At 41.7% G+C, this 21636-nt stretch overlaps 1 protein-coding gene across 2 annotated transcripts in view; it reads left to right on the forward strand.

Moving 5' to 3' along the window:
* MATR3 (matrin 3) overlaps positions 1-18452 on the forward strand; it is a 32440-nt gene extending 13988 nt beyond the window's left edge. For both annotated transcript variants that reach the window (XM_083493759.1, XM_083493758.1), the window contains 13 exons: positions 3224-3285; positions 4786-4827; positions 6319-6413; positions 8357-8409; positions 10798-10923; positions 11517-11642; positions 11809-11979; positions 12557-12688; positions 13885-13928; positions 14014-14383; positions 15395-15734; positions 16992-17113; positions 17463-18452. In XM_083493759.1, the coding sequence (XP_083349885.1) occupies positions 3224-3285; positions 4786-4827; positions 6319-6413; positions 8357-8409; positions 10798-10923; positions 11517-11642; positions 11809-11979; positions 12557-12688; positions 13885-13928; positions 14014-14383; positions 15395-15734; positions 16992-17113; positions 17463-17510 (1731 nt within the window). In that variant the 3' untranslated portion in view covers positions 17511-18452. The remainder of the gene's footprint in view (positions 1-3223; positions 3286-4785; positions 4828-6318; positions 6414-8356; positions 8410-10797; positions 10924-11516; positions 11643-11808; positions 11980-12556; positions 12689-13884; positions 13929-14013; positions 14384-15394; positions 15735-16991; positions 17114-17462) is intronic.
* The last annotated feature ends 3184 nt before the right edge of the window (positions 18453-21636 follow it).

Consider the following 21636-nt stretch of genomic DNA (forward strand, 5'->3'; position numbering starts at 1 on the left):
CCATCTCGTCATTGTGGACAGTTTTCATCAGGGCTCCCCTTCCCCATTCATAAGATAAGCATGCACACCCACACACCCCTTTGTGTCTGGTGTGTGTGTGTGTGTGTGTGTCCAGTTGTCTGTCTATTAAGTGATATCCAGTGTTAGTCATACTCAGAGTAGACTTACTGAAATCGTTGGGCTCTGGGCCATTGATTTCAAAGTATGATTTAGATGGATGTCACCAGTCATGTCTAGTTGCACACTTCAGCAGACAACTTCTTGTTTACACTTGTTCTGACTAGAAGAAACATCTTGCTGTAATTTCAGATGTTAGCCACACACACACACACACACACACACACACACAAAAGCTCTAGTGTTTCAGGCTTGGGATTTAAATCTTTGAGTTTCTAAGTCCTGAACAGTGCAGTATTGAAACAACTTTTATTTGAAGAAAGCTTTTTATTAGGTATTCTGTGGTTTTATTGTGTATTTTTATGCTGTGAACCACCCTGCGATCTTCGGATGACGATGGTATACAAAATTATTAATAATAATAATAAATAATAATTTAGTAAGCAGGATTTGGGAATCTGGAATGAATAGGTTTTGACACTCAACAGTTTGGTTTGTCTGGGAAAAATTATGTGTAGAGTTTGGGGTATTTAAATTAGAGCAAGAAAAGCTTCAACTGTTTCAAACAGATGAACTACCGTATTTTTTGCTCTATAAGACTCACTTTTTCCCTCCTAAAAAGTAAGGGGAAATGTGTGTGCGTCTTATGAAGGCTGCGCAGCTATCCCAGAAGCCAGAACAGCAAGAGGGATTGCTGCTTTCACTGCGCAGCGATCCCTCTTGCTGTTCTGGCTTCTGAGGTTCAGAATATTTTTTTTCTTGTTTTCCTCCTCCAAAAACTAGGTGCGTCTTGTGGTCTGGTGCGTCTTATAGAGCGGAAAATACGGTACTTATGCATTAGTGGGAAAAGGCTGTGGCTGTTGAAGAATGTTTTATCTTTTTTGGGGGGAGGGAGAGGTGGGAAGTAACAGTTAATTATTCCTTACCTCTGTTAATCAAATATCACTGCTAATATAATCTGTAGTGGGGTTAGTCAGGAGTGCTTTATCAAATTGGAGAAAGAACCAGGAAAACTCCCATTTACTCAGGATCCTCTGCTTGGTAATCAGACACAAATGTCTGGCAGTCTGTTGAATGCTGGCGTTGATGCAGCTGGGCGGGGTATCCTGTTTTATATGGGAACCAAGTGTTGACGTCCTTTCACCGTAAATTGTGTGTAAAATTATAAGATGTAGTAGGCCTTCTGTATTTTAAAGTGTATATATTAAATGCCTTATGATCGCAAAAGCAACAACATTGAATATGAGAAATTGTACCCATGAATCTGTAGCACGTAGCTTTTCATGAATCTGCCATAGATTGCAAATGCCTTAAAAAACAAGGCCTATGGTTTGCAGGGGCCGGTATTGTACTTTATGCCACTTCTCAAGTTGGTGACCCCTGCCATAGACGTATCTAGATAGTTACCATATTTACTCAAATGCAATACTCACATTTTTTTTGCCAATTAAATCGCGAAAATTAGGGTGTGCTGTGCATTAGATTTGAAGCCACATTTGCATTTGCCAGCAAATACTTTTTTGGTTTCAAGGTTTTTGAAAATTTAGGTGCAAATTACATTCAGTGGTGCGTTGCATTCGCATAAATACGGTAATATCATTCCTGGTCACTTACCTATAGCTAACTGTGTTAGTCTTTAATGTTAAACGGGGATTAAAAGATAGTTAAGGAACTGGGTAATGTTAAAGCATGATTAGTATATGTGATTCTTTCTCCTTTTCATCACAAGCTGGTCTTCTGAATGATACAACACAAAATAAGGCATGCTATCTTATTAGCAGAGTCTTGAAAATAATGAAAGGAATGTGCCCTCTTGCTGCATCTCTATTCCTTCTTCTCCTAAAAGTATTTTTCTGTGCAGCAGCCACAGTATTCGGTTGTTTCTCCCCAGCCTGGAAATGCAGCAAACTATTTATCTTAGTAGGAACGCTGGTCGCACTGTGGTCTATAAATAACTGAGCCTAGGGCTTGCTGATCGGAAGGTCAGCGGTTCGAATCCCCACTACGGGGTGAGCTCCCGTTGTTCGGTCCCAGCTCCGGCCCACCTAGCAGTTCGAAAGCACATCAAGCGCAAGTAGATAAATAGGCGAGAAGGTAACCGGCATTTCCGTGCGCTGGTCTGGTTCGCCAGAAGCAGCTTAGTCATGCTGGCCACGTGGCCCAGAAGCTGTCTGTGGACAAACGCCGGCTCCCTCAGCCTATGGAGTGAGATGAGCTCACAACCCCAAAGTCGTTTGTGACTGGACCTAACGGTCAGGGGTACCTTTACCTTTATTTATCTTAGTGGAAATGTACTTTTGCAGAAGCATTTTACACCAACAAAAGGCAGCCTTCTTTTAGACTTGCATTGAAAACATGTTTTAACAACTTCTAAATGTACCTTCAGGTATGCTGCATCAAAGTCTGTTAAGGATGGCCAGAATGTGGGTTCTTCTATTTTATATCCTGATAGCTCCTTTTCCAACTTTTTGTAATCATTAGAATGCAAAACTCATAAGCAGTAGGTTCCATCCAATAGTGGCTTTGCACAAGTGGGGAATAACTTCAGTTTACACACAATGAGTTTCATTCAGTATTTCCCATTCACCCACTACAGCTGCCATTGTCTCCTGAAAATCTGCCCTTAAAGAGGTGGGGACCCTCTGTAACAGTATCTGATACTATGCAGAGAGTTGCAGCACATACGATGTGAATTGGCTGCCTAACGTGTTTCCCACTGGCACAAAGCTACAGTTGGATACAAACTAATCTGATGTTTGAATGTCAAAAAGAGGGACATAAAAGTTAGGCTCTCTTGTGCACTTACCTGGGCATAAGCACCACTGAACTCTTACTTCAGAGAATACATGGATAGGATTGCATAGTTAGATGGCTGATTTAATGCTCAGGTTTACACTTTTTCCAGAATACACTGCAGTTCTGTTTGTCATTGTTTGGATGACACTTTTGGTACCCTTTTGATCATGATACAAGTCTTCTAAGATAAAGGCATTCATTCACTTACACGTGAGAATTTGGTTGACTTGCAAATGATTCTCTAGGTGTTTGAAGTAAGTTTTAAAATAACTTTGTTGTCGATAATTTTGACTTTGTACTTTTGCTGCAGGAGTGGAACCAGCATATCAATGGAGCAACACACAGTCGACGTTGTCAACTTCTCCTGGAAATGTATGGATCTAAATGATTTTAAACTTCCCTTTTTCATTGTAATTGCAATGTATATTTGTTTCAGGAAACTTCAAAGTTACAATATACAAAGTTTGAAAACAATTAGCTTATTCAAACTGTTCCAGCAACAAACAAGAATAGATCACATCTTCAAGCTGACACTTGGCGTACTATTTTAAATTTGTTTGAAACATTCCATGAAGCCATTTATCTTTTGTAGGATATTATACTGACATTTTTGGCAAAGCAATACAGTAGCTGCATAAAAAGCCCCAACCTTCACATCTGACTGACATCTACATAACTAACTATTTGGGGGTGAGGTCCATATTAATACCACAAAGAAATGTGGATAGTTGGTTATGGACTTGGGGCTCTTCACCAGACTTATAAACATTTTACAGGTGATAGCCAGGTATGACAGCCTGCTTACACAACGGACTTCCCATATCCTTCCTTTCCCATGTGCCTCTGAAATCTGCTGTGGAGAGTTGGGGAACTGCAGATGGGAGACAAGGAGGTCATGTCCCAACTGCTGGTGCAAAATTGGATCTCGCTCCATACCTTGTTAAACCACTCTTCTTTAAAGCCATCTATATTGGCAACTATGAAAATATTCCATGGCAATCAGTGTTATAGATTAATGTTAAGGGGAAAATACATTGACGTGAAACCTGCTGCAAATCGGTTGTAATTGCATGACCCAAAGTTTTAACATGTTGAGTATGTGGGAATAATTTCTCTCCATACTCTTAATATATTTCTCTCATGGATAATAGTTCATTTTATAAATCTCCCAAGTCTCCTCATCAGTTTTCACCAGACTAAAAGTGAATTTGAGTATTCTGTCATACAATCTCAGGGTGCGTTGAGATGTGGTATTGATGTAAGCAAATGTACAATTCAGGTTCAAATGGTATACAGTGTTCAGAATAGCTTACATTATTGCAATATCCACAGAACTCACTTCCAGGTATGTATGCATTGGATTCTGGAAGCTAAAGGTGGATTGTAGTGGCCATTTGGTTTCACATTACCTGATAGGTTTCATCAGTTCAGATATGTTTTATATATATAACTTTCAGATATATTTTAACCGTTCCTTTCTAGTGACAGGAGCCTCTTTGAGCCAGTGGAGACTTCCACGAATGGAAGGAGGGGTTGCAAGGTTCACAAATTCCCCCTTTCCAGTAGCCTCTGTTCCATCAGCAAAATTATTCCCAAGCCCTCTGGAGCAAATTTGAGAGGATAAAGAAGGAATAATCTGAAATTTTCTTACTCTTTCTGTTCATGAAAGCTGCTATACAGGAACCTTTAATCAGCAAAGGGACACAATTGGGTATAATCTATCTAAGGTTAATAATGCTGAGGTTTTTTATTCTCTGAATACATTTTTTTAAAAAAATTAATGTGCTAAGGTGGAAAATATATGCATAGTATCTCTCCAGCCACAATATGAGTTGCAGACAATGATCTTACAGACTTTGTTTTCCTTTAAAGCTATCCTGAATGGAACCCTGAAAGTGATTCTGGACCTGGAATGTAAGTAAAAACTACCAAGTAGAAGGAAACAAGTTTACAGCTTCTCTCAATACCATGATACAGATGAGCTCTGGAGCTAGTTGAGTAGTTTCCTAGTATAGTACTGAGGTTCAGTGCTAGGTGATTAGAAAATGATCTACTTAGCTTGAACCTGAGCAGTACAGTGGGGAGTATATTTCCAGAACAGCACACATGGAATGGAAGGGGGATATCATTCCCTCAAGTACAGTGGTGCCTCGCAAGACGAAAAGAATCCGTTCTGTGCTTCTCTTCGTCTAGCGGTTTTTTCGTCTTGCGAAGGAAGCCCATTGAAGGATTAGCGGATTAGCGCTTTTAGCGGCTTTTAGTGGCTTATCTGCTGATCGGATCAGCTGATAAGCGGCTTAGCGGCTTGGAAAAAGGGGGAACCAGCAGGAACTCGCAAGACATTGTCGTCTTGCGAAGCAAGCCCATAGGAGATTCGTTTTGCGACGCACCTCCAAAACGGAAAACTCTTTCGTCTAGCGAGTTTTCCGTCTTGCGAGGCACCACTGTAAGCTGAAATGCTTGCGCTGGCAAAACAATATTCTACATTGAATTCCACCCAAAGCCACTTAGGTGGGATTCAACTACATTTTACTCATGGTAGACCCATTGGAGGTTTGGTTTCCCCACTTCCGCCTTAAAGTCTGCATCTACATGGCATAATAATGCCAGCACCTTGCAAAATTTGAATACATTGCAGCATTTTCCATCTGAGCAGCAGCAGCCATGTATGTGGTTTTCTCCACAAACACACTCCTCAGGAAAATCTGTGGGAAAGCCCCATGAAATCCTCCCTTGACATTTACAGTACACTCCAAGGTTAGACACTCATGAATCAGCAGAGGTGGCTTTTAGGGGGAGAGAGTTGCAACACGCACGTCTTCTCACAGGTCTAATTACCGGCTGTAATGTCATTCACCCTAGAGTTAATTAGCCAGGACACATCCTGTCAAAAATAGATGCTGCTAGACCAAGCATAATTGTGAATGGCTCGATTTCATTGCCCCGCTGAAAGGCACTGGATCACTTTTTAGTAATCAGAAGAGTTAAAATTGTCAGATATTCAAAATGTTACTCCCAGTCCATATCACATCCTTTTCTGCAGCTTCTCTAGTAATGCCAGTAATCCTCACGGAACAGTATTCAGTCTAGTGGAATGTTTTTAATATCGCCTGTTAGAACGTTTCCACACAAACTGCATGCAGGAATATCGCTGTCAGAAGTGATGTGTAAATGTATTGGCTACAAGCTTATCTGAAATTTGTGTGAAGAGGCCTGCAGAGTAAATACCCATGACTGTCTGCACATAAAAGTAAACTGTGATGTGGTGGGACTCCAGCTCGCCTCCTTTTGACTTTTAGTCTGACATCTTTGCATTTGTATTCAAAACTAGATGGAAGATTATGTAAATATTTTATTTTATTTGAAGGTTAATGTGGATTCATTTTTGTGTGTGTGAACTTCCAGGGGTGATCCGTTTATGTTGCAGTCAACAAATCCTGCCCCGGGAATTCTGGGGCCACCACCGCCACCATTTCATCTGGGAGGGCCACCAGCAAGAGGTAATGTTATGAAATGCATCTTGAAGTGGACTCTTAAACTTGTAGCTCCTGGCTATATATAGTATGCTTTGCTGGTCAGTAGGGAATTGTGCTGTGCAAATGTCTTAAGATCCAAGTGTCAGGGATAAGCAAGAGTCCAAACGACGGGCATGGGGGCAGGAGGAGGATCTGAGGAAGGCGCCAGTGATTTGCGTGGTTCTATGCCACCCTTGAAGCAGAGGAAAGAGGACAAGGCTGGGCAGTCAGAGATGGGGGAAGAGAAGGTGGGGACTATTGACAAAACCTATTGGTGTTTCACAACTTTCTGACTAGTTGCAGGACCTTAGCCAGACCTAGCAGAGTAAATGCAGAATTCACAAAAGCAATTGGCAACTTGGCTGCAGACAGGATAGACGAAGCAGGAACCAGGAACTTGTAGTTAGGTGTTTATTATATACAGTGGACTATTTACAGGAACAGAACAGAACACGGATCTTTAGCTAGCTTTCTCTCATACATGACTCACAACTCCTGCACTCGAACTCATACTAACACACCTTCCAGTTAGTAGGCCATTAATCATTATTCCCGTGAGAGAGCTTGACCAATCGTGGAGCTGTCTCCATGCCTCTGTATCACCAGGCAGACTTACTCCTTCACATTGCCTTGGCTGTCCGCCAAACCCTAATTGACTCTGTGTGTGTAGCTGCACGTGTGCAGATTCCCAACAGGATGTTGCGCAGGCGCATCCTGAGTTGCAGAATAGCGCATCGATTGAAGAGACAGACCAGAGAGACTTGGGCCATTAGAATCTCCTCCATCTCCTCTCCCACTGTCTCCCAGTGGGAAACTGCCAGGGAGATATTGTCCATCATGGCCCCAAGCCGGCTGCCGGATGTCCATCGATCTCCCGTAGACAGGCAGATCCAGCAGTTAGCGACACGAAGCCTTAGAAATAGATTGCCACATTCCAGGCTTGTGCACATTGTTTATCAGCAGAAACACAGCCAGAAAGCTTGCACCGCAGAAGAGCAGAAAAGCATATTTACAGACTTTATTTAGCGTTGAACAGAACAAAGGAAAACATGACCGTTCTGTGTCAGCGTCTCTGGCCAACTGAAATCGAAAGGAAACAGCAAGCATAAACATCCTGTGAACAGGACATGCGCAGACTCTGTGACTCTCAAAGCCTGCTCCCTTTTAAGGTGGAACGGAAATATCCCAACAGGACAACAAGGGACATAAAGCGACAGGAGCAACTGGAGCTGCCACACAGAAGAAGTTGATGGTTGCTTGCACCCACTGCCTCAGAAGAGAGGCGTTTTTAATGTGCTGATGGAGGCATGCTAGCACTGTTGCTCCAACTGTCTAGATCAGCAAAAGTTTGAAGAATTAGCTATTTAGTAGGAATGGTGCATGTAATTCTTGCACCATAGGAGCTGATTTAGTCAAGTGCTTTGCCAATAAAGAATAAAATTTCCAATAATGTTTCCTCATTGGGGGCTGGGTGTGCTTAGGACATCAGAAGTCAGAAATTGGGAATCTCAAGAAATCCATAACAGTACTATAAAGCAAACTGTCAAAGAGCAGTGAGAGGCTTACCTCCAATCTTAGTGCTGAGCACCACAGTGCTAAAATCAGAGATAAGTCTGCTCCTGCAGCTTGCATTTTGAATCACCTGTTGTCATATGAGTCTGGTGACTGACAGATTGGGGAACCCAGCTGTCAAAATTCCCCACAAAGGATGGGTCAGTTCTGGATCTTGCCTCTGATTGGATTCAGTGCCCTACTGAACTCGGCCACATTTTGTTACTTACTCTACGCAAGATTACAACATATATGAAAGAATTTGATGTTGTGATATGTCACAGTGCCAACAATCTTGTGAATTATAATCATTGTTTTTGTTCCTCCCCACCCCATTCCTGTTCCCCTTTTCTCTCCCCCATTGTGTTTATTTTAAGGGTCTGGAAATGGAGGTATGCAAGGACCAAGGCACCTGCAGAAAGGCAGAGTGGTTAGTATTGACATAGGAACTGCTCTATAAAGACAGATATTTCCACTGTGTCTGTGGTTGTTTTAGACAATAAATATTGTTAATGAGGGTCTACTTCTCACTTAAGTAGTCAGCTGTGCCCAGGCTTCAGTGTGGAAAGAATTCACTTCTATACCACCTCTGTTTGTTACCCAGGTGAGGGACCACCTTTTAAATTAACTACAGAACCAAGGAAACTACTGTATTTTTCGCTCCATAGGGCGCACCTACTTTTTAGGGGGGGAAATAAAGGGGGGGAATTATCCCCTCCCCGGCCCCAAAGAGCAAAGAAGCCAAGACAGCCAGTGGGATCCATCCTGCTGGCTGTCTTGGCTTCCTCTTTAGCCACGCACAACCTCTCCAGCCGGGAGAGGCTGCGTGCAGCTTCGTTTTTAGCCGTGGGGCTGGGGCGGGGGAAGCCCGAGCTTCCCCCCACCCCAGCCCCCAGAACAGGGCTGGGAGCGGAGGCAAGGTTCCACAGCCTGGCCGCCGCTCCCGGAGCTTGCGGGCTGAGGGAGCGCTCCGAAGGTTTGCGGATAGCTGCCTGAAGCCCGGGGAGCGCAGTGGGAGTTGGCACTGCATTCCCTGGGCTGTAGGCTGCTATCCGCAAGCCTTCAGAGCCCGGCAGGAACTCCCGCCGGGCTCCGAAGGCTTGCGGATAGCTTCCTGAAGCATGGAGAGCGAGAGGGGTCGGTGCGCACCGACCCCTCTCGCTCTCCAGGCTTCAGCGAAAGCCTGCATTCGCTCCATAGGACGCACACACATTTCCCCTTCATTTTTGGAGGGGGAAAGGTGCGTCCTATAGAGCGAAAAATACGGTAATTTCAAGTCCAGCATCCAGGAGACTCCCAGCTTTATTACAGCTATTGCATTAGGACAGAGCTCAATTTAACACACGGTTAAAAGGTCTGCCCCGAGGCACTTCAGAACAAAAGCTTCTATATAGTAGTTCAAACACAGCACACAGTCATAAAACATTCTTAGGCACAAAACATCCCCTTTACATGCGTCAAGAAAGGTCACAAGTCATTGGATAGTAGACACGTATGGCTTCTTCCTGCTTTCAGCTCTTTCCCCCGTCCCCACTATTGCTTTTACCTTAGGATGCCCACAAGTGCCTAGGTCATTTGACTATGTTAGGTTACGGATGTCACACATTGCTCTAGTAACCAAGCCTGTGTTAAGATCTTGTTTACATCCTCTATCTCACTCTTTTGCCCCTTTTTTTCTCTGAGCCTCTCAGGAAACCTCAAGGAGAGATTGGGTTTGCCAATGTTAACCAAAACAAGCTTGGAACAACATCCATAGTGACCATTTGTGCCACTTTCAGGGTTAGATAGGATTTCTTGATTATGGCTTAGAGAGCACAGGGATTGTAAGGTATAGCAACACTGGAACTATACATAAAATGGGTGCAGGTGGCGCTGTGGGTTAAACCACAGAGCCTAGGGCTTGCAGATCAGAAGGTCGGTGGTTTGAATCCCCGCAACAGGGCGAGCTCCTGTTGCTTGGTTCCTGCTCCTGCCAACCTAGCAGTTCGAAAGCACGAAGTACAAGTAGATAAATAGGTACCGCTCCGGCAGGAAGGTAAACGGTGTTTCCGTGCACTGCTCTGGTTCGCCAGAAGCGGCTTAGTCATGCTGGCCACATGACCCGGAAGCTGTACGCCAGCTCCCTCGGCCAGTAAAGCAAGATGAGCGCCGCAACCCCAGAGTCATCCGCGACTGGACTTAACGGTCAGGGGTCCCTTTACCTATACATAAAACTACTCAGTGAAGCATTACATCTTTCTAATAGGTTCAAGGCAATTACTATTTGAAACTTGGTTAAAATATACACCCTGAGTCTCTGATTCTTATATCAGTGGGATGTTGTCATCATTGTTCTTCCACTAAAAATCACTTTTAAAAACTAGTATGGTGAGCAAGAGAGTTTGGAAAAGGATTCTACCATGTGAGCCTGCAGCCTGTGTTTACCTGCAGCTTAATGTAATGCAGCCCAAACAGCTGAGAACATGATACACATTAACTGACTTTGAGACCCTTTTGCATATTCAAGATCTCAGTGATGGTTTTTCTCAAGTCTCTATTGAAGGCATCCATGCCAACATTTTTTTACAGTTAAGGCCAACATCTGCAAGCTTTCTGAGACCGTTTCCTTTCCAGCTAATTAGGTCCCCCGCCCATTACTTCATACTCTTCAGACTAATTTGAGATGAAAGGCAATAGTATTCTGTTTTTAAATATTGGCATTGACTGGTTCATCACAAAATCAGCCAGAAGAGATCATGTTCCAAAATGGGATGGTTATTTTAACATTTACTTAGCTTAACAATTTAATTTATTGAATGCTACTACTTGCCATTAACAGGAAACAAGCAGAGTTGTGCACATCATGGATTTTCAGAGAGGGAAAAACCTGAGATATCAGCTACTGCAACTTGTTGAACCATTTGGAATAATTACAAATCACCTAATCTTGAACAAAATTAATGAAGTAAGTGTTAAAATCATGTAGAAGGGTGTTACAGCATGACATTACTTGGGGGAAAAATACTTCCAAATGTTGCTCTATTCTAATTTGACAAGCAATTTCTTGAACTGCAGCAATTACGGTGCCTCTGTGCACAATCGGAATTTTAACCAGGAGAGGGAAGTGTATGACCCCAAACTCTCTCTTGTACTTGGGAGCCAAGGGTTTGTGATGTCAAAGTAATTTTCTAGTCTGAATAGTTGCAAGAAGAAACTTTAATATGCAAGACTGAAACTGTTTTAAAGTAGTTTTCAACATCCAGTTGCCTATTCCTGGTGTAAAATCAGATGTTTCAACATTATTTAAAGAATTCATATCCCATTCTTTATCCAGAAAGGATCCTAGAGTGGCTTGCAAATAACAGTATTATTAAGTGGATGCTGATTGGATTTGCAACACTTAACCCTGCTTTAGAAATGCTATAGAAAACGTACAGTACTTATTGACAGCTTAAAGGCTACAGTATTTTTGTATTTCATTTTTGCTCATATTTCATTCTTAGACATAGTTCCTCTTCCAGAGGGACACCAAAATTTATTTATCTTCTACAATTTCAGGCATTCATTGAAATGTCTACTACTGAAGATGCACAAGCTGCAGTAGAGTATTATTCAGCAGCCCCAGCCTTAGTGTTCGGCAAACCCGTGAGAGTCCATTTATCACAGAAATATAAAAGAATAAAGGTAAAGTCAGTTTTGCATTTCCACTTGTAACGTACAATCTGCATTCTGTGCTTTAGTTTCTGACATTAAACTAAGGTCTAATTTTATATATATATATATATATATATATATATATATATATATATATATATATATGGATTACTGAAATATTCTCTCAACTTCTTAGAAACCAGAAGGGAAGCCTAACCAAAAATTTGAGCCTCCGAAACAAGAACTTGGTCGTGTGATCCATCTCAGCAATCTGCCGCATTCAGGATATTCTGACAATGCTGTACTTAAACTGGCTGAGCCCTATGGAAAAATAAAGAATTACATACTGATGAGAATGAAGAGTCAGGTAATTTATACAATGCTTGCATAACTAGAAACCAGTCCTTAGGTATATTTAGTAAAATGTTGTTTAGTAAAGCATTCTTAAGCATTTTGGTAACGTCATAGAAGAAAAATAGGTGCTTACATGAAACACTGAAACTAAGGCTTACAACATCTCTTCCATGGAGAGATGGGCGTGTGCTCCCCACAAATAGATGTTGAGTAGATTCTTGTAAAAGATGTTTCATACCTATGTGTGAATAGACCAGGCGAAAGAACCAAGGGCATCAGGCAACATTGGGGGTGGAAAATGGAAGCTGGGCCAACACATGTCTACTTGTTTCTCCACATCTCATCTTTATAGCCTCATTTTGGTATATGACACCACTATATTGTGAGTTCCATTGCGAGTTCCATTGGCTGATAGAGTAGAAAGCATTTGGCCACCCCTCTTCCAAGAGTTTGAGGCAAAAAGCAAGCTCATCAACTTTATCCTTCCACCAGCGGGGTTTCTGTAATTTTAGTGATTTACCTAGGTTTAACTTTGTAGGAGAATCCTATTGAGATATTGGACCCTGAAATCTCTTTACTCTCGTCCATAGGCATTCATAGAAATGGAGACCAGAGAAGATGCTGAAGCAATGATGGAGCACTGCTCCAACAAAGCCCTTTGGTTCCAGGGAAGATGTGTGAAAGTAGATTTGTCTGAAAAATACAAGAAACTAGTACTAAGGGTGGGTACCATGTGCTGGAGTAAGTTTTCATTTTGAGTATTTGTTCAGTAAGTAATGTTGTAATAAGAAATGTGATACTCCACACTGCATACTCCTATGCAGAGTAGACCCATTGAATGGACACTGACTAACTGAGCTTCATTAATTTAAGTGGCCCATTTTCAAATAACTTGGTGTGCTAGTGGAAGCCAGCACAAAGGGCCCCAGCCCCACTCTCCCCCCCCCCAGATCTGGTCTGCAGAGAAGGGGGCAGTCATTCCACGTAACAAATGGAAATGCTTGCCCCGACTGAACAATCGGGAGACATTGACATTTTCTACTCTGAGTAGGACTTGGTTGAAAACAACCAAAGTGTTTAATGTTCCCTTAATAGTTAGTGTAAAAGCCTCTGACTAGTGTTGCTGCCACTTGCCTAGGGATCTGGAGATAGCTGAAGAATCCAAGACTGATTCAAGCCAGAGCCAGTGGTGATACATTTGGAAAAATGCTTTTTTTTAAATTTTATGTTTTATATGAATTTCAACCGTTGTGCTGAATGTTCTTGGTAATGGTGATTATACAACTTCTCGCAAGTTCTGCTCATACGAAATGCAATTTTTCCTGTTCCTGTAGCTTATAGACAGGGAGACATAATTCCACACCCTGTACATCTGGCATCCACATGGTTACCGCTTATAGTTAATAAGAATAGGGATAAGCCCCATCCTGAATGCCATGGTGCATATAAGAAAATAACTGAAGTCTTGCAGTTTGTGGCAGTTCTTACTTCAGCTGTGTTTTCATATGCCTTGAAGACTGGAACCATTTTCACTTGGAATAGCTGTGCGCAGCTCCTAATACAGAAATCCACAAAGACCTTTATCATAGAATCATAGAGTTGGAGGGGACCCTGAGGATCATCTAGTCCAGGCATCCCCAAACTTGCCCCCCCCCCCGATGTTTTGGGACTACAGTTCCCATCATCCCTGACCACTGGTCCTGTTAGCTAGGGATGATAGGAGTTGTAGTCTCAAAACATCTGGAGGGCCAAGTTTGGGGATGCCTGATCTAGTCCAACTCCTTGCAACCCAGGAATATGCAGCTGTCCCTTACAGGGATCAAATCTGCAACCCTTGTCATTATCAGCACCACGCTCTAACCAACTGACATCATTATTATTATTATTATTATTATTATTATTATTATTATTATTACAGATTCCCAACAAAGGAGTAGATCTGCTGAAGAAAGATAAACCAAGGTAATAATCTTTCTGGTAGCTTGAGTTTATTTAAAAATACGAAAAGGAAATGGGTAAGCAAGATTTTCCCCTTTCTTTTTTATAGAAAAAGAGGTCTTTCTCCAGATAGCAAAGATTCTGAAAGTGAGAAAAAATGTAAGACTGAAGATAATGACAAAATGGAAGGCAATAGCACTGAAGATAAAGAAGAGAAGAGAGATGAGGCAGATACAAAGGACAATGATCAGGCAGACCAGGAGGAACCAAGTTTACTCCTTGAATCTGAAGATGAACTATTAGTGGACGAGGAGGAAGCAGCAGCATTACTAGAGAGTGGAAGCTCAGCTGCAGATGATACGGATGTCGCCAACTTGGGTGATGTGTCTTCTGAACAAAAGGAGGCAGCTGGTGATGATGCTACTGCAAAACCTGAAGAAAATGCTACAGCTGCATCAACGGCAAAGAAACTCAAAAAGGTAAAGAGAAAACTATCACTTGGAAGAAGTTTATGCTTCTTCACCATGAGATTATTTCTTGCCACAAAAAACTTTCCGCTTTTCGAGAAAAGGTGCTCCTTATAACATGGTATCTTAATAAGGGTTTCAGAAAGGAAGGTTCTTGTGTAGTCTGTGTGTATACACCCCATAGCTGTTTTGGGTGGTATAGATCAGTGTTTCCCAACCTTTTTTGGGCAAAGGCACACTTGTTTCATGAAAAAAATCTCGAGGCACACCACCATGCCAGATGGGGAAAGGTCACTTTTTACTTATGTAAAAAAAAATACAAAAATAGTAACAGCATAGAAGGTAATGGTTATCTCTTTGATGTCTGATGGGAGGGCATTCCACAGGGCGGGCGCCACTACCGAGAAGGCCCTCTGCCTGGTTCCCTGTAACCTCACTTTTCACAGTGACCATGTGCAAGTCCCTAGCTTGCGTCATCTCTGACCATGAAACAAAGATATGTAGTGACAAGCTGCGCATCTGCAAGGTACTTAAATGAATTACAAACCTAAACTTTGCAAGTCACAAGTTTAGGAGGGAGGCAACCCTGCCCTAGGGATCTGGAGAGAACTCTTTCACCAGTGCAAGCAAATAAATAAGTAGTATTTGTTCAAGGAAAGTGCCAGATTCCTAGTGCTAACCTTCGCCACAGGAACATTTTCCTTGTGGGAGTTTGTTGCCTACATGGTTCCTTCTTGTGCTCCTTGCCCATTCCTGTTGCTTGCAAAGTGGGGAGATACTGAGCCCTGACCCAGTTTTGCACTGTGGCTGGGGGCAAACTGTGGCCATTGGTATAGTCTTTTGTATCCCACCACTCCAAAAGTCATTTCCTTTGAGGAGCACTTCCTAGAGAGGGAAATAAAAATGGGTGTTTGCATGTGGTGGAATTACCCTATTGGACTTCAGTGTGTATTTTAAATGAGATAGCTTGATTTGAGAAAAGCCATATCTAATGTAATAAATGAAAATAAATTGTCTCAATAGCGACATGTAGGTGGATTTCCAAGGAGCATGGAAGGCTTTGTGACTCTAGATGAAGTTGGTGATGAAGAAGATTTAGATCACCAAAAGCGTAAATCTGGTATTACACCTGCTGTAAAAACTGAGGGCAGCATAACAGAAACTCAGACTGTAAACACAGAAGAAGGGCAGCAAGAAAATGAGGCACTGGAAAATGGTGCTAAAAATGAGAATTTGAAGTCAGAATCATCCGAGGTGACAGACAGCACAGTGTCAGAAGAACAAGATAAAAAAGAAAACACAGAAGGGCAGGCCACTCCAGATGAAAATAGGATCGGACCGTATCAGCCAAGTGTTCCTGTTGGTAAGAATGCTTCATCCTCCTCTAATGTTGTTTTTATAATGTTGCACTATTTTAGTGTTGTTAGCCGCCCTGAGCCCGGCTTCGGCTGGGGAGGGCGGGATATAAATAAAAATTATTATTATTATTATTATTATTATTATTATTATTATTATTATTATTATTAATGTAACATGTGTTGTAAATGGACCACAAGAAAGAGACTTCCTTTGCTAAAGAGGTATTAGCTTACAATTTGCCAGTCAGTTCAGGCTCAATCATCAAAACCTTATGGGCACAAACTGTTAAATCACTAAATAGAATACAACATATGTGCACATCATGCCAAGCCATAGTTTAGTATGATGTAATTAAACTGAAGAGACGCGGGTGGCGCTGTGGTCTAAACCACAGAGCCTAGGGCTTGTAGATCGGAAGGTTGGCGGTTTGAATCCCCACGATGGGGTGAGCTCCCGTTGCTCGGTCCCTGCTCCTGCTCACCTAGCAGTTCGAAAGCACGTCAAAGTACAAGTAGATAAATAGGTACTGCTCCAACAGGAAGGTAAACGGCGTTTCAGTGCACTGCTCTGGTTTTGCCAGAAGCGACTTAGTCATGCTGGCCACATGACCCCAAAAAAACTGGACAAATGTTGGCTCCCTTGGCCTGTAAAGCAAGATAAGTGCCACAGCCCCAGAGTCGTTCACAATTGGACTTAACTGTCAGGGGTCCCTTACCTTTACCTTTTAATTAAACTGCAGTCAGCCTTAAAGCACACACACAGCTAGAAGTTCAGAAGTTTTGCTTAACTGCAGTTCATTGAATGTAAATAAGTTGTGGTTTTATGTTGTGAATCATCCTGAGATCTACAGGTATTGGGCACCATGCTAATTACATAAATATAAAACTAACTTACTATGGTTATTTTTGTTTTCAAAGTGACTAGCTTCATGTAAACCCTAGTCAATGTTAACCACAGTTTGTCAGTTCAAACAAAAAACTTCTTCCAAACTCTCCTGATTGCGTTGGAAGAGAAGGAAGTGTATGTTCTGAGACTGTCAGACTCAGTCGTATTCCATTTATATCACATTAAATAACAGTTCTGTGAGGTGTGAACCAAACCATTTTATTTAAGAGCATTTTAAAGGCAAGGATGCATGTGTAGCCAGTATAAGACTACTGATTTACAGATCACCTATTCAGTACAGAGGGAACTTCGGGACTCTCTTTCTGGCCCTTCTGTTCTGGATCAGATTTGCAATTATGTGTATGTTTCTATCTAGGTGTGAGCTTTGTGGTGCCCCGAACTGGATTTTACTGCAAGTTGTGTTCCTTGTTCTACACCAATGAAGATGCTGCAAAAAAGGTCCACTGCAGCAGCCTTGCACATTATCAGAAGTTGAAGGTAAGGTAGAATTTCTCAATTTCATTCAGCTATTGGAAGAAGCTTAATTAAAATCTGAGGATAAGTAGCTCTTTGTTAAGGCTCTGGTTTATTTTAAGTGGCAAATTTAATCTCAAGTTATTCTACGCCACCTAGTTCAGAAGCTCATGCATACGCCATGTCATATGCAATCCAGCCCAAATTGGAACTTGGACATCCCATTGTAATCAAAGTATAGAGACTGGATTATGCCATGAGATGCAGCAAGCTTAAATTTGAAAAAATTATGGAATGTTGCTCATGATGCCATTGCAACAAAATCCAGGCAACAGAAACAAATTACAATCCAATCCTCCCTTGTTTGTTACAGAAACACATGGAGAAGGCTGAAAACAAGAAACAGGAAAAAGAGACTTAAATGCAAAAAAGAGGTTTGCCAATTTAAGGAAAAAATTGTTTTATTTTCAACGTTAATTTCAATACAGTAAAACTGGGGAAACGCTATACTACTTAGATTTTAGTGGAATAAAATAGAAGTATAATTCTGTTAGTGTGTTTAGTGTTACAGGAAAATCTGCATTGTCAAAACGATCTTTTTTTTAAAAAATGGGAATGACAATACAGCTTTTTGTGCTGATTGATGCTTGAAGCTACCAAGGAAATGTACAGCATTCTGAAGAGTTAAGAAAGGATTTCATCAGCATTAATATTTTCAGGCTTCAAAGAACATCCCTTTAAACGTTGGTTCTGTTCAGTTCAATAAAAGCAGTTAGCTTTTTTCCCTCCTCTGGAACATTCCAGTCTATGTCCAGCTGACTTTCATGATTTCATTTCACTTTTGAGAATCTTTACTAATTTTTTGTGACTTTTTGAAAAGTGGAAATGCTTTATTTTAGTCTAGGTGTGTTTGGTAGCGAATAGAAAAACGGATAGTCAGCTTTTAAAATGCTGTGTTTCTTCTGCTTGCGCAGAAAGTAAATTCTTATTCTTCTGACCAGTATTATTTTTCTTGCTTGCAACTTGAATTTAGTACTTTTCATACATCTCAAGTATAAGCAAAAGCAGCATTTGAACCATAAATTGCAAATGGTTACTTTTATGTTTGTATTTCAATTCTGATCCTAGACCAGTTACTAAGGTGTCACTGAAATTGGTGGGACTTGCTTCAAAGTAACAAGTTTACCTCTTCACATTTGGTTTTATCTTAGAACTGTGCTCTTGATGTACCTTCGTGTGGCTGTGATTGGGAGCTTGCGTGTATAATCTGTTTTCATGTAGTTCTATTAATGATTTTAACAGCTTACATATATGTCAATTCAGGTTGTTATAATGTCAAACCAATAAACCAAACCAGCCATGAGGTTTTTGTGTGTGTATATGTGACTCTCTATAGCCAGTTTTTTTTAATACAGACAACCAGATCATCTGTCATGCTATTTGCCCGCTCAGCTTTTCCACTAAAGGTCAACCAATCAGCTACAATGGCATTAAAGGTTCTGATTTTAAACCTCACAGCATGACCTCCATTTCCATGAAGTTTCCATAATTTATAGTTTGTGTTAATTGTCTGAACAGCATGTGGTATAGCTGGTCTTTACTGTACTTAGGCTAGAGTTCAACAGCACACATTCCAAAAGAGCTTGTTTAGTGTAATCAGCTGAATTTGTATGTTTAGCTCTGGAGCTAGTATGTGAAACGTTTATTCACAAGGGCAATAAACTCCCCAGTATTTGTCAATAAAAAAAAAATCATGACTGTAATAATTTGTGTGCATGGAATGGAAGGATCTCTTCAATACCAATGCTAAAACATTGTTTTGCAAACTTCATGCATAGAATAACTAAGCCATTTTCCAGAAAACATGGAATGTGTAGGTATCTGCATAGTTGAAATCTGCCAGTAGTTGACTTCACACAATTCTGAATAACTTCTAAGGTTAGTGCCATTATTTACAGAATATGGAAGCATTATGAAAACCAGGTGTTGATATTCCCTCTAATATATAAATATATAATTATAGACCCCCTAGCTCTGATTAGTCTTGTTTAGCCATAGCTAAAGGTAGGGCAGGAAGCAGACAGAACTGTGGAGACTGAGGTGAGGGGTGAAGAAAGCTGATGTTCTGGAAAAAGTTTGAAGGAAACAGCCCAAGTAAAAGGAAATTCTAGTAGAATGTGAGTGGTAGGAGGCAGCAAGCAGAGGAGGAAGATGGCCAAAGGAAGAGAAACACAAGAGACTTAAGTTGAAGAGCTAGGTGAAAATATGGGGCAGCAACAGTATGGAAGTTAGGGCGAGTGCCATCACCACCATGTGGGTGGTCTTTAGCCAAAAGAGAGTGAGGTGGTGATAGAGAGGATTGGGAAAGGGAAATTTTTGGAACTCGTGGCAAAGCTGAGTCATTGATAACTCTTCTTTGCCTGTTCTCCTAAAGCTGGTCTATCACAAAAACTTGGTATGTACTCTCATCACAGGCTGATCATCTCTGAGATCCAAGAAGATTGTCAGCTTGTTCTGTGGTTGAGTGAAGATAGCCAGCTCACCTTCAGCTGTCAACATCACTGGACATACACAACAAAATTAAGTGAACATTTAAATACAGGTCCACTGTGCTAGAGGGGATGTGATGGAATTTCCCCTTGATACAGGACTTTTTGACATGAACGTTGCACAAAAGTGGATTGATCACAAGCCAAACACTCCAACCAAACCCACTGATGATACTATTACAGTGGTACCTCGGGTTAAGTACTTAATTCATTCCAGAGGTCCGTTCTTAACCTGAAACTTTTCTTAACCTGAAGCACCACTTTAGCCAATGGGGCCTCCCGTTGCTGCCCGCGCCGCTGGAGCACAATTTCTGTTCTCATCCTGAAGCAAAGTTGTTAACCCAAGATACTATTTCTGGGTTAGCGGAGTCTGTAACCTGAAGCATATGTAACCTGAAGTGTGTGTAACCCGAGGTACCACTGTACTGATTTTTGATGGAGTGGGATGTATTTTTCTAAAGAACTACCAACTTTCTTTGTGGCAGTAAATATTGGAAACTTGTAAAACCATGAGGATCTAATGAGAACTGGCATAGACAGGTGTAGTTAGTTGCTTTAATGGAAAATCCAGCTCAAGTCAGAACAGAAAAAAAAATAACAGTATAGCTGTATTTGCTGAACAGTGGTTCTGCTTCATCTCATAATGTGCCGCTTGGTTTTTCGGGCATATATCAGTATGCTGGAGGATAGACATCTGCCAAGGTTTGCCTGGGGCTGTTTTGAGGGAGATATTGACTCATCCCTGGTGAATCACAAACCCAGGGTTACCACCATTTACACTTTGCCTCTAATATTTAAGGTGTTTTCAAGAAACATGTTCCAAGAGCTGCATACACACCTAAGGACTTGTGGCACCTTTTAAGACTAACTATAAGCTTTATGGTATAAGCTTTTGTGACACTGCAGCCCACTGTCAGTTGGCAGGTCTGATGGTAGAGCACAAAACTTAATCCCAGCTCATGAGTTCAAGCCCCACAATGGGCAAAAGATTCCTGCATTTCAGGGGGTTGGACTAGATGACCCTCTGGATCCCTTCCAACTCTACAATTCTATGATGAATTTTTTCTGCAGTGCATCCCAACTGAGATTTCAACATGCATCTGATGAAGCAGGGTTTTAGTTCATGAGAGCTTATGCCACAAAACTTTTGCTAGTCTTTAAGCGGCAGCAAGAGAGGTTTTTTTGCTGCAGCAAAACCAACACGACTTCTCACCCGCCTGGGAAAATGATAGAGAAGGCAGTGTAACTTTCTTTTTGGATGTGGGGGACTGGTGTGTTGGTAAACGGGGCTGTAAAAACTGATGACGTGTCTTGGCATTTCTACACAAAGCTCAGATGCATGCAGAGATGCTACTGCTGAGAATGAACATTGCTACTGGCAACAACCCAGCCACCTGTGCTGTGCTAAATTGCACTCTTTTACCAGGCACTGGAGGATCTGTTGAATGTGATTTTAAACAGGATGCCTAAAATTTGTTGTTTAGTCGTTTAGTTGTGTCCGACTCTTCGTGACCCCATGGACCAGAGCACGCCAGGCACTCCTGTCTTCCACTGCCTCCCGCAGTTTGGTCAAACTCATGCTGGTAGTTTCGAGAACACTGTCCAACCATCTCATCCTCCGTCGTCCCCTTCTCCTTGTGCCCTCAATCTTTCCCAACATCAGGGTCTTTTCCAGGGAGTCTTCTCATGAGGTGGCCAAAGTATTGGAGCCTCAGCTTCAGGATCTGTCCTTCCAGTGAGCACTCTGGGCTGATTTCCTTCAGAATGGATAGGTTTGATCTTGCAGTCCATGGGCCCCTCCAGCACCATAATTCAAAAGCATCAATTCTTCGGCGATCAGCCTTCTTTATGGTCCAGCTCTCACTTCCATACATCACTACTGGGAAAACCATAGCTTTAACTATACGGACCTTTGCTGGCCTAAAATTATCAGTATCTTAAAAGCTGCGCAGAAGTTGCAGAGAGATCCCTAGTCCTAATTCAGGCTGGCATGTGTAA

Source organism: Podarcis liolepis, assembly GCF_965112155.1.
Source record: "Podarcis liolepis genome assembly, chromosome: 3".
NCBI classification, from domain to species: domain Eukaryota; kingdom Metazoa; phylum Chordata; class Lepidosauria; order Squamata; family Lacertidae; genus Podarcis; species Podarcis liolepis.